Raw genomic sequence first — 13,335 nt, forward strand, 5'->3', positions numbered from 1 at the left:
TCATCAACCACTGTCAAAATGGTGGGGGAAGGCAAGTCTGAGATTCCAAAGGCAGAGATTTATCTAAGCTTCTAGCACTCCATGATTTAACCCAAATTACTTCAATTATTCTTAGTGTGAAACAAAGCTCTGCAAAACATAAGGCATGGGATATGAATCGTAGGAACCAAAGAGTCTTAAATTAGGTTTAACTTTTAACTTCTACTTTATAATCAAAAGCAACATTGCTGAAGGGAGTGAAGAGAGAGAGCTTCAGGCAGTAAGGACTTATTCAGATGATGGAAGTTTTATGATTCATTAAGTTATTAGCAACAGATACACACTGTGTATGTAAACTTGGAACATGTTAAAAGAAATCATTAAAAACAAAACTAAAATTAGGAAAAGAGAAGGAAGATTAGGGATGACCTAAGCAGGTATATTTGCAGTACAACCTTTGAGAAAAAAGAGAGAACTGGCAGGTCAAAAATGTCAAAACCTGGGACTCCTACTCCTATTTGCAGAGAGGAGAGAACAGAGACACCTGGCCAGGTGGAGAATTCAGGTGAGGGGAGATATAGGGTGACAGGTACAGTCTCTGGAGTGACAATGCCTCTAAGGTCAAATCCTAGCTCTATCACTTACCCGTTTTGTGACTCTAGGCTACTTATATTAATCTCTCTGAACCTGGGTTTCCTCAGCAGTAAATCAAGGATTTTAATAGTTCCTACTTCACAGATCAATTGTGCAGATTATTTGAGATAATCCATGGACAGTGCTTAGTACAGGTCTTGGCAAATAGGGTATGTTCACCAGCTGTTATTACTAGTAATTATTACATTGAAATTCTGGCCCTGCCACTTGCTAACTGTGTGACACTGAATAGGCTTCATACCCTCTCTGAGCCTCAGTAACTCCACAAAACACATGAGGGGTGAGTGATAACTACCCTCCCCACAGGGTTGTACTAAAGATTAAATAAGATAATCCATATATCTTGCACAGTCCACTACCTGGCGCAGAGAAACTCAGCACTCCTAAATGTGGTGGTAGTTGTTGTCGTCATCATTATTATGAGCCAAGGAGTCTGACTCTATTCTACTGTGTCCCAGACAAGAATCATCCAGCATGGAGAACACTGATGAGAGGCCGGGAGAAGTACCAAAATCCCACGGAGAATTTCCCTTTAATCAGACTGAGCCAATTCTATTAGTAAAGAACACCCACAGTTTTTCTTATCAAAATCATCCAAGCTCCTTTCAGCTGCAAAGTCCTGACCTCACCAGGGGTAAGGATTAAAGAGATAGCCACTTAAGCCAAAGTGAACACTTACCTGGAATTTCTGGGTCTGTGCTTTCTGGGAGGCTTCTCTGGCTTTAGAAAAGGCAGCTCTGAGCGCTTCAATTTCAGAGTTAAGTTCTTCAACCTGGGGAAAAATTAGGAATGGCAGCCACCGTGCAACTGGGCTCTTTTCTCTCTGCACAGCTCAAACACCTCTCCTGCTCAATTGTTAGTGCCTAAGAATTTTTTTTTTGTTTGTTTAAGATCAAAGGCTTTGTCATCAGATTCAACCTGAGTGGACTTTCTGCTTTGGCTGTTTACTAGCTAGATGACTAGGGAACCAGGCAAGGTGCTTAACCTCTTTGAGGCTCAATTGCCTCATCTAAAAAATGAGGATACCACCACTCCCCCAATTATAGGGTTGTTAATATTAAATGAAGCAATATGTATAAGTGCTACCATAAAGCCTGGCTCATAGTAAGTGTTATTATTATTGTCCATATATAGGTGGCCCACCCAACAACCTAGCCTGGCTATTCCCAGAATTCCTCATCTTCTAGTGACCTTCTCCTGTATCCCAGTTCAGCCATGAACTCCTATTGCCACACTCTGGGCCTTGCCAGCACCCAGAACAGTTGCACTGCTGGTCCATCTTTTCTCTGCACAGTCCTGCTACATACTAAAGATCTCCAATGTCAGCTGAGCCCTGAACTCCCAGCACATGATACAACTGTTACTATAAGTCAAATCTCATTTGACATTGGTGATTACTCAAACTCTTGCACTCCTGTAGCTTCTTCAATGCCACAGTTTCCTGGTTAGATTCATTCTTCTGCAGCCATTCCTTCCATCTCCTTTGTACATCCCTCTCCCTATCCCTGAAATTTTGATGTTCCCTACTGTGCCACCCTCTGCCTTCTTCTCTCCCACTCTACACACTCTCCTTGAACAAGTAGACCAAATATCAGAATTTTAATTCTCATCTGTAAATGAGTGACTCCCAGGTCTATATCTTCAGGCCTGAGCTCTCTTCAAGCTTTAGACTTGCATATCCACCTCCTTCCTGGACAGCTCAACTGGATGGCCCATGAGCTCCTCAAAGACAATACTTTCCAAAAGGACTCATCAGCTCCACCACCACTCCCCACCCCCATCTCACCATCATACTCCATCTTCTATGCTTTTAACTGAGTTGGTGATGCCACCATAGCCCTAGTCAAGCAAGCCAGACACCTAGAAGTCAGTCTTGACTATACCTTCTCTGAAGTTCTGTCTTATCATCAAATTTTCCCAAATTCTAAATGTTTCTTGAATAAGCCCCTCCCTCTCCATTCCTATTTGCTATGGCCACTGCTCTAATTCAGCCTTCCTTGGCTCTCACTTGGGCTGCTGGCCCTTCTGCCTCCATTATCTCCCTCCTCCAATCCACTATCCGAGTATAAGCCGGAGACCTTTTTAAAATGCAAATGTGATCACACTCTTCCTGTTTAAGAGCCTTCAGTGGCACACCACCCCCAAACAGCTAAATATGATTTACTAATTCTACCACACCACTGGCTGGCCCCTTGCAATCTTTCCAGCTTCTCTCACCTCAGTTAAATTTTGCACTTTGGGCTCTGGCAACCCCAAATGCCTGTGGTTCCACACACACAGATTAGGCTCTTTCCTAACTCATTGGCTTTGCCAGTGTTCTCTCCTATGTCTGGAATGGCCTCCCCACCCGTGTCTCCCTTCCCAACTAACTCCTACTCATTCTTTTAAGATTCAGCTCAGGTATATTCTCCTCTAGGTACCACTCCCCGTTCTGCACATACACACTTTAATCTGAATTAGATACCCTTCCCTCAGCTTCCACAGCCCGTGCACTTCCCTCTGTCACAACATCTATCACTCTTCGTCTTCCCCACCAGACCTGTAAGGAGAGCTGGGTTTTCATCTGTGCCTAACACAGTTATTGGGACACAAGAGACTGCTGTATTAACTGAAGAGAAGAAAACTAGCATAAAATCATCAGGCACCACCTTGGATCCCAAAGGCAACAACCTAGGTAGCCATCTAATGGGTTCACAGTCATGGCCTTGCCCTTTATCTCAATCACCTGTTGTCTTTTGAAAGACTGGACCTGCACTGTCCACTAACCACATGTGGTGACTGCATATTTGAAATATGGCTAAACTGAACGGAGATATGCTATAAACAGTTGGAAAAAAGAATGCCAAATAACTCACTAATAATTTTGTTTTATTTATTATATGTAGAAATGAAAATATTCTGGATATATTAGGTTAAATAAAATGTATCAGCAAAATCATTTTCACATGTTTCTTTACTTCTTTTAATGTGGCTATTAAAAAATTAGAGAATTTAAAATCACATATATAATTTACATTCTATTTCTATTGGACAATGCTGGATTAACCCAAAACTCACTGCCATCGAGTCAATTCCGACTCATAGCAACCCTACAGGACAGAGCAGAACTGCCCCATAGGGTTTCCAAGGCCATAATATTTACAAAAGCAGACTCTCACATCTTTCTCCCACAGAGCAGCTGGTGGGTTTGAACCACCAAAATTTCAGTTAGCAGTCAAGTGCTTAACCACTACACCAACAGGGCTCCTGGATACTAGATTAGATAAGCCAAAAGAATTTCCAATTGACTAAAGGACCATTTCCTCACTGTCCATATTCATGTCACCTCTCTTATAAACTTTTTACCTAAAGCTAAAAATTCAGGCTAGGACAGGCCAGTCACAGCAGCTAATAAAGAAAAATCTCATTTCAGATGCATCAGACATACCTCTTTTTCCTTTGATTTTAATGCCATTGTTAGACCCTGAATGGCTTTATCCCGCTTTAAACTATTTTTCTTTTCTGTAGCAATTTCTCTTTCCTTCTCTCCCAGGTCCTCCTGAAGTGCCTAAATTAGATTAGAGAAAGATTCACTAAGTTGATGCGTTCCAACCAAAATGCACTGTAAATATATCTTTAAGAGCACACTCAAATGCAGTTATTCTATCTTATTCCTGTCAGCCTGTGATTAATGTTTCCAAGTAGAGCTGAACGCAGTGGCATCAGCTCCAAGTGACTGTGTTACCGCTCACGGCAATAGGACTGGGTGAAGGGATGGGGATCAGATCTGTTAAGACAATGACAGCTCTTCCTATGGGAAGGACTCCAATGCCTTCTGGATTTTGAATACCATCATACCAGAATCTTTGAAACCATACCAAGTTATTTGGGGAAAATAACAGATCATTAATTTCATCCCTTAATGCTACAAAAGCTAGTAGAGAATTTGGTGTGATAGAGACTAAACTATACATTTAGGGTCTGAGTTCATTTCAAAAGATAATCACCACTGCCTCCTTCCCAGGCTACTGTGAGGATTAAACAAGATAATGGATGTAAAAGCACCTCCTAGGCTGGCAGGCACTACACAAATGCCACTGCTGTGACTGGGGGACCATGGAGTATGGGCTCTGGGTTCAGGCAGGCCAGTCTGAACCCTTGCTATACCTCTTCCTACCTATATGATCTTGGTCAAGTCATCTCATTGCTCTGAGCCTTAGGTGCCACATGTGCAAAATGGGAAAGTCTACTTCACAGTTATTACAAAGTCTGAGAAAACCTCTGTAAAGTGCCTAAAGCCTGACTGACACACAGGAGTATTTAGTAAATGACATCTATCGTCACGCAAAATTATCTACAGAACTCAGGATAAAACAAGAGGCAACAGTGGGTAAACCTTCAACAAATTTTTAAAAATTGTATCAACATACCTGGATTCTCTCTTCAAAGCAACTTCTCTCCTTCTGACATTCCATATGTATAGCCTAAGAGAAGACATTAATTGGTGCCAAGAAGGAGCCCTCCCTCCAATAGTTTTCCCTGAGCAATTAGAATGAGCACCTCATTTACTTACTTTCCTCCACTCCTTTGCAATTCATTAAAACAGAAGTGTCCCCTCCTTTTCTCTGCCCCACCCAAAGACCCACCCAATTTGAAAGAAGTATAAAGTTTGAGAGAAGTGTAAAGATAAGTCATTGGCTGATCACCAACCCCACACAGCAAAGACCAAGGTGCTGCTAAACAAAATGAAAAAGGCCTGCTAAAGAATAACACCCAGTAAGTAAGTGGGAAAGAGGGTTAAAGGAGCAGCTGACTGCAGGCAAAAGCCAGTTCGTGAGGCTAAAGAATGCATCACTGTGGTGGGAACAAAGACCCTGTTCCATTAAGAAGTCAAGGCTTCTCATGAACATCCAGAATGTCCCATACTGTGAAGGTACCACATGCAGCAGTCACCCTTGGCCTAACAGAATGGAAGGTCTCAACCAATGCCTACCCGAGTTTCCCAGTCCTGCCCACCCTCTCCAAATTGTTTGCCATGGAGACCACTCAGTGTGGGATAAGTCCAGAGAGGCTTTGGAGACAGCTCCTAATAGCCCACCTTTTGGAGCCTGAGAAAATATAACAACTCTTCTGAGCCTGTTTCTAAACTCCATAGGGGGAATGTGAGCTCTTACAACATGACCAGGAAGATTAAATGAGATGGTGAGCTGAACCCCTTCATGTGCCACCAGGCCCAATACAAGTTAGTCGTCTTCCCCCATTGCCTCTGAAGTTTCAAAGCAAAGTTGGCCTAAGCTGCCTCTGACCAAGAAGGTAAAAGGGACATGTACCATGTACCACGATTTTATCCTGAGAAAACCCAAAGGATGAAAATAAAGTCCCCAGACAAATAAGCAAATGATCAAACGGAGGCAAGCAGATATGAAACTGTCTTTCAACCAACCCTGTATATAAACACAAGGCTGGGAGGAAAAAAAAAACAGACCCCTGACAAAAGCAGTTTCTGCTATTCCTCAGCTGACAAGGAGCTAATATTTAGAAGCAGACAGCGAGTAAACCATGGGGAATGAAGGTGTATTCCATTTCCCAGAGAGCAATATGGTCTGCTAATTAAAGTCCCCCCTCCATGTCCCGTTTCCTCACCTCTGTTTCTCGCTCCTTTTCTTCCCTCAGAGCAGCAGAAAGTCCTCGGAGCTCTCCAGATGACACATTCTCATCAGGAGATGCCATCTGAGATATCTCCTCTTTAAGGCACTGAATTAAAGCTTCTTTGCTCTTCAAAGACAGTTTCAACTCCTCAATCAGTCTAAAAAAGAACAAAATTTAAATATTAATTCTAAGCTGTTCTCTTAGCTCACTGGAGCAGAAGGAGGGAGGAAACGGGGTCAGACATCTTCAAAGTAGACATGTCCAATGACTGAACATAAACGGAATCACATTCTGCAGGTCGGAGATTAAGGGCCAGGATTCATGTGACATTAACCAGTCTCCCTGCCTGCAGCCTGGTTTGCTGAGCCAATCTCTGAGCTGCCAGACTATGGTATGATTGAGTCACATCCCTGCTCAGAAGCACTCAACAGCCCCCACCATCTGAACAAATCCTTTTTCCAAAAGAAACTGGACCCCAAAGCCCAAACAAATACAACCAATAGAACAGAGCTGTTCCAGTGAATGTGAAAAAACAAAATATACTGACTTTCAAGATAAAGTCTAAGCTCTTCAGTAAAGCATTCAAAACCCTAGATTTTAGAGCCTAGAAGATCAGAGGCCCCTGCTGACAGCTTCAGTCTCATCTGTTAAGGGAAACCATCACCCTATCCATCACCACTGACCAACCTCACTTCCAGCTCCCTCCACGAGCCAAGCTGTTTCATGCCTCTAGATCTCTGCCCACACTATTTCCTCTACCTAGAATGTCCTTCCCAACCTTACTCCCACCTGCACCAGACAAACACTATTAGTCCTGCCACAGTTAGCTAAGCATCGCTTATCATAAAGGAAGCTTGGCCAACTCACACCCCTGGTACTGTCATCAGGTAGAGCTGAACGCATCCTTCTCTGGGTTACCATTTCACCCCGTATCAACTGTCCTTGACCATGTCAAGTTGTTTTAACCTCTCTGAGTCTACATTTCCTCAGCTATAAAATGGGAATAATAACTTGCTTGTGTTATCCAGAGATCAGCTATTAACACAGCTCTACACAGCTCCTGGCATACAGCAGAACTCAGTAACCGACAGTTGTTATAATTATTACTGGTTTTTTTTCTTTCTTAACATGAAGTTTTATCAAGCATGATTATTTGATTGTTTTTAAACAGCTTTATTGAGGTAATAGTTCACATACCATATGATTCGCCTGTTTAAATTATTACTTGTTTTAATATTTGGCAATTAGCATTTTATCAGAGGACCCTCAGAAGAGCCTTTCTGTAGCCAAGCCTAGAAAGCAACTTGGTTTGATAAAAAGAGCAAAGGCTTGGAAATCTGACAGTGATCAGCTTTGCTTGGGTGTGGTACAAGGAAGGTTTATCAGAGGAGTCCTGAGGGTGGAGATGAGGAAGCTTTGTCAAGCAGAGAGAAAGGCACATGTAAAGCTGACAGGTACTAGCTCCCTGAACAAAGGTGAGGAGTGAGGTAAAAGTAGATAAAGCACCCAGCAATGCCTTGGGTATAGAAGGTACCAGGCGGCACCAGTGAAATCCCCCTTAAAACTTGGAAACAAGGGTGAAGTGGGCCAGGTGGAGACTGGGGCCATGCTGGAGCACCTGGCCCATCCAAGGGAGCAGCCAGCCTTCATCCAGCAAGACAATGGCCCCGTGCTGTCACATCTTCCAGGTTTTCAAAAGAAGCTAAAAATCTAGACTTTTACATGAATTTAGATTTTTTTTCTTTAAATATTGGCAACTAATTTAAAAGTTTAAAAACACTACGTGGGCCAAATAAAACTTACCTGTTGGCCATATTGGCTTGAGAGCTCCTCACTTTTGACTGCCTTAAAGACCAGCTCAAAGGCCAGGCTGAAGGATAAAGTAGCTAAAGCATGTACCTTTGAAAAGGGTGGTGGGAACCCAAAAAAACACTGGCAGTACCCATCCAAGTGGAGCCCTGGGCACCAAGAGCTCAACATTCTACCCTGCCCAACAATGGATCAATCTGTGTGGCGGATCTGGTTCCATCTCACCAGGGCATAACCAAGGACCCCTGTTCCAGCTCAGTGCTTAGCAACTAACCTTAACCGCGATGTAGCGTCCCGGGCAGGCCTGCCTTCAGGGAGGCAACACACTGATCCCAGTCCCAGGGGAGTTCTACCACAAAGAGAGTTGTACCCTCAGCAAGCATCTGGAGTTGGCATCTAGCTGCTGCATCAGTCTCTGGGAATATGACCAGGGTACATCTACCCCTGACAGACAGATGCATTTACAGGTTTCTGTGCCTATCCAGGTAGGGCCAGACCTAGGCCATGGGAAACCCCAGGAACATACAGGCTTTAGCAAGGACCTGGCTGGACCACTTACTTCCATGGAGACTCCAGCACCTGGACCTCAGTTAAGTACCTAATAAACATTACCCTTCCCAAAGTTCCTCTTCCAAAAAGACGAGAGGCCAAGATTCTGTGGCATATGGTAATAGGGACCACTTTCCTTTGTGATTACCTTGAAATGTGCCAGGTTCCATACCTTTGCATGTGCTGTTCTCTCTGCTTGACATGGCTTCCCATTCCCTCCTGAAGTCCTTGAAAGCCCACACCTAAGCAAAGCTGACCGCTCCTTTTCTTTTGTCACAGCATAGAGCTCTGAACTTCCTCTAGTACAGCACCAATCGCAAGGCATTATTTATCCCCATTGGGAACACCATGTGAGCAGGACAGTGTTCACCTCAGCACTCCCAACACACCCAACACAAAGCAACACTCAGTAGTTGGTTAATAAAAGAATCTATACATGTTTTAATTCAAGCCTTAATCCACATACCCAATCACCTCCTAGACTATACTCTCAGGTGTCCAAAGATCCCTCAAACCTAATATATTGAAACTGAAAATATCACCTTACGCCCTCCTCCCAAAAACATCTCCCCTTCTCCCTTTTTTCCCCCAAACTCAGCAAACTGTACTACCATTCCCCAGGTGTTTATGCCCAAGACTTGGGTGAGGTGGTGTCACACAGCCTTCTCCCTCATCTCCCAAATCCAATCACCCAACAGGTCCTTCAATCCCAGTAAGTCAATTCTACCATCTAATATTCTCTCTCTCTTTCTCTCTCTGCCTGTTCTTTTCCACTCCTAACTCCATCATTTTGGAATGATGGCCACCATCATCTCTAGATTTCTGCAACAGCCTCATAACCAATCTCCTTATCCAACTCCACCACCAATCTCTTCTCAATAGGGCAGCCAGAGAGATCTTTGGAAATTTAAATCTGGTCCTGTCATCTCCTCCCTCCTCATTAACTCTTCATTGGCTTTTTATATACCCAAACCCTTCAACAAGCCTGACATGATCTGCCCCAGCTTCCCTCTCCTCATCTCTTCCCACCTCTCTTCCAGAACACACAACTCCAACCATCCAGTACTTCTTTCAGTTCCTTGATCAAGCTGCGCTCCCTCTTGCCTCTGGACTTTCACACATATGGATTCCGGTGCCTGCAGCACCCTTTTTTCCCTTTTTTTGTCCAAGTAATTCCTCCTCATTCTAGCACTTCCTCTAGAAAGCCTTCCCTAATCCTCCTAAATTGAAATAGATTTTTTTTTAATATACTCCTTTTTTTTTTTCAATTGTGCTTTAGGTGAAAGTATATGGCTCAAGTTAGTTTCTCATACAAAAATTTATACACACATTGTTATATGACCCTAGTTGCTATCCCTATAATGTGACTACACATTCCTCCTTTCTACCCCCATGTCCATTCAACCAGCTAGCTTCTCTTCTTGCCTCCAGAAAGAAGCTGCCCATTTAGTCTCTTGTATGAATTAGATACATATCTTAACCCAGCAATTACCCCATCTAGCCCTTATCACTCTGTTCCACCCTCCACCCCTTCTACCTAGCTAGATGATAAGCTTAAATTTAGGCAATGACGTTTCTGAGGAAAGAGATCTGGTCTGTATCACACCTATTCTAATCACCACTATGAGTAGAAGATACTCAGTAAATATTTGTTAAATAAAGGATATAATGATCCAAAAGAACCAATGAATTACCTGGTGAATGTCTGTCAGGATCCTCACAGAACCTGTCTCAGAGACTCTTCTCAAGCCCCCCTCAGATCTCTCCTTTCTTCTCCTTAACAGGCCCCAGGAACTGTCTTTTTTTCTTTGGTGGCTGCCCCATACATTCTACTCCCTGGGCTCCCTATCCCAGTTTACCTGCTGGGGAACTGTAATTCCCCCAGGTCACATTTTCTTACTCCCACAAAAGATAAGCCCAGAAGTCTTCTAAGGGCTCCATTGCCAATCAGCTAGGAGAGATAAAGGGGAAAACGGAAATGCCTCCTGTGGAGAAGGGCTCCAAACTCATGTCTCACAGTCCAGTGGTCCCAAAGACTCCACAGATGGTGCCAGAAAAAAGGCTTCTACTGGCAGGGGAAGGAGGGTACCAAAAGGGCACACCTCCAGGGAGGAGGTCAAGAAAAACACAGGGTCTCCTATGTGGGCAGCTCCTGTCTGGAGGGAAGATGAGAAGGCAGAGGGGTCAGAAGCTGGCTGAATGGACATAGAAATACAGGGTGGAGAGAAGGAGTGCACTGTCTCATCAGGGGGAGAGCAACTAGGAGTATACAGCAACGTGCATATAAATTTTTGTATGAGAGACTGACTTGATTTGTACACTTTCACTTAAAGCACAATAAAAATTAAAAGAAAAACACAAGGTCTCAAATGGGTAATCTGCCTCCCTGAGTCCTAAACCAAATTGACACTCACTCACTCACTCTGCTCAGGTCCTACACCTCATAGAAAACTCAGTGTCCTCACAAATCCTGAGATTATTAATCCCAAAATTCAATTCCCCAGATGAAAGCTGCAAAAAGATGACAGCACCAAATAAATGCTAGCCCCTCTAAACGTCAAAGCTAGAGCGCTTAAATAAAAGGAGACTATGGACTACCCCTCAGTCTATTTATTCTTCTCTTACAGATAATGCTAAAAGGTTTGCTCTTATATCCCAACCCATAAATAAACATAAGCAGCAGATTCAAAGCTCAAAAGGTGGGAGCAAGAAAGAAGTAAAGGGAACAGTATGTGGGGAGCGAGGATAATTAGACAGAAAACCTGAACAACATGGTGGGCCTGTCAACACATGGGTACTAAGCCACCAAGAAAAAGTAGCCACAGTCAGAATCCTCTATTTAAGGAAGCAGAAAGTAGGTCATTTGCTTTTGAACACTTTTTATTAAATCCAAATAATTTTGGCTCTTCAGTGGATAGGTCACTAGTTAGCCTGAGGTTTTGCTTTTTCCTTACAAACTCTATGGGGTAGTTTTACTTTGTCCTATAGGGTCACTATGAGTCGGAATCGACTCGACGGCAAAAGGTTTGGTTTTTTGGTATTTTTTTAGTTAACTCAATCTTTCACTAAGTGACTGTCAAAGCAAAACAAGAGCATCAAAATGTAAGGTTCATGGCAAAGAATAAAACCTCATCTTCTGACCAGTTTTTATCCAAAGTTTGGTTGTAAGACATAATGTCCATATATAGTCCACCCATTTCTCTGGGCGAAATGACACATACTTTATTCCTGGACCATCAAAGAACTCTATACGTGGTCCACATTGTTTTGGTCCCTTGCACTGTACAAATCTGGGCCCTGAGCCTGCATTAAAAGATATGACAACCAAAATGGATTAAGGACCTAAATGTAAACCATAAAATTCTTAGAAGAAAATGCAAGGGCAATGCTGTCCGGCCTAGCTTCCAACAATGGATTATCTAATATAATAACAAAAGGACAAACAGCCAAACACAAAATAAATAAATGGGGCCTCATAAAAATTAAAAACTTTTGTTCATCAAAAGACTTTCACCGAAAAAGTGAAAATACAAGCTACTGACTAGAAGAATATCTTCGGAAACCATATATCTGATACGAATCTAATAACCAAAATAAATATAAAACTTTGACAACTTAACAACAAAAAGATAAATAACCCAATTATCAAATGGGCAAAGGCCTTGAATAGACACTTCACCAAAGACAACATTCAAATGGCCACTAAACACTTGAAAATATGCTCAACCTCATTAGCCATCAAAGAGATGCAAATCAAAACCACAAAGAGATACAATTTCACTCTCACTAGGATGGCTAAGAGAAAAAAAAAAAAGACAGAAAATAACAAGTGTTGGCAAGGAAGTGGAAAATTGGAACCCTTATCCATTGCTGGTGGGAATACAAAATGGTACAGCCATTGTGGAAAAGAGTGCGGCAGTTCCTCAAAAAACTAAAACAGAACTGCCATATGATCCAGCAATTCTACTCCTAGGTATATACCCAAAGACTGGAAAGCCGAAACTCAGAGACTTAAACATCAATGTTAACTGCAGCACTATTCACAACAGCCAAAAGGGGAAACAACTTAAATGCCTATCGACAGGTGAATGGATAAGCAAAATGTGGTACATACATACAGTGGAATACTACTCAGCCAGAAAGAGAAATGAAGTCTTGATACATGCTACAGTATGGATGGAGCTTGAAGACATTACACTGAGTCAGTAGCGAAAAAAAAAAAAGAAAAGGCAAATGTATAGAGACCGAAGTTTATTAGTGGTTACCAAGGAGAGGTGGAGGAGGAGGAAAGAAGGGTTAACAGTGACAGAAAAATCGCACTGATTAAGGGTAGGGTTGCACAGCTGATTATTCTAATTGCTGCCAATAAGTTGTACACCTGTAAGAAGTTGAACTGGCAAAAGCTGTGCAATAGATATATTTACAACAACAACAACAAAAAAAAGGAATAGCTGCCAAGGCTACTTATGTACAAACAAAAGCCTAATGGGATTTGGTTTCTTGGTTTGGGCGTTTAGGGTCACGGTTTCATGAGACATCCCAGTTAATTGGCCTAACAGCGTATTTGTGCTTCTGTTCAACCTCCTAGTTTGCTGCATAGTACCTGGGGTCTTAAAAGCTTGCAAGCAGCCATCCAAGGCAGGACAATTGGTCTCTATTTGTCTGGAGCAACATAGGAAGAAGGAGATGCAGGAATAGGAGGAATATATAGAAGGC

At 42.6% G+C, this 13,335-nt stretch overlaps 1 protein-coding gene across 3 annotated transcripts in view; it reads right to left on the reverse strand.

Annotated features, from left to right (window-relative positions):
• CDK5RAP2 (CDK5 regulatory subunit associated protein 2) overlaps positions 1–13,335 on the reverse strand; it is a 228,257-nt gene that overhangs the window by 167,392 nt on the left and 47,530 nt on the right. For all 3 annotated transcript variants that reach the window (XM_049897012.1, XM_049897010.1, XM_049897011.1), the window contains 4 exons: positions 6,256–6,418; positions 5,043–5,096; positions 4,061–4,180; positions 1,313–1,405 (listed from right to left, as the gene is read on the reverse strand). In XM_049897012.1, the coding sequence (XP_049752969.1) occupies positions 1,313–1,405; positions 4,061–4,180; positions 5,043–5,096; positions 6,256–6,418 (430 nt within the window). The remainder of the gene's footprint in view (positions 1–1,312; positions 1,406–4,060; positions 4,181–5,042; positions 5,097–6,255; positions 6,419–13,335) is intronic.

The sequence above is a fragment of the Elephas maximus genome, chromosome 9, assembly GCF_024166365.1.
Source record: "Elephas maximus indicus isolate mEleMax1 chromosome 9, mEleMax1 primary haplotype, whole genome shotgun sequence".
Taxonomy (NCBI): Eukaryota; Metazoa; Chordata; class Mammalia; order Proboscidea; family Elephantidae; genus Elephas; species Elephas maximus.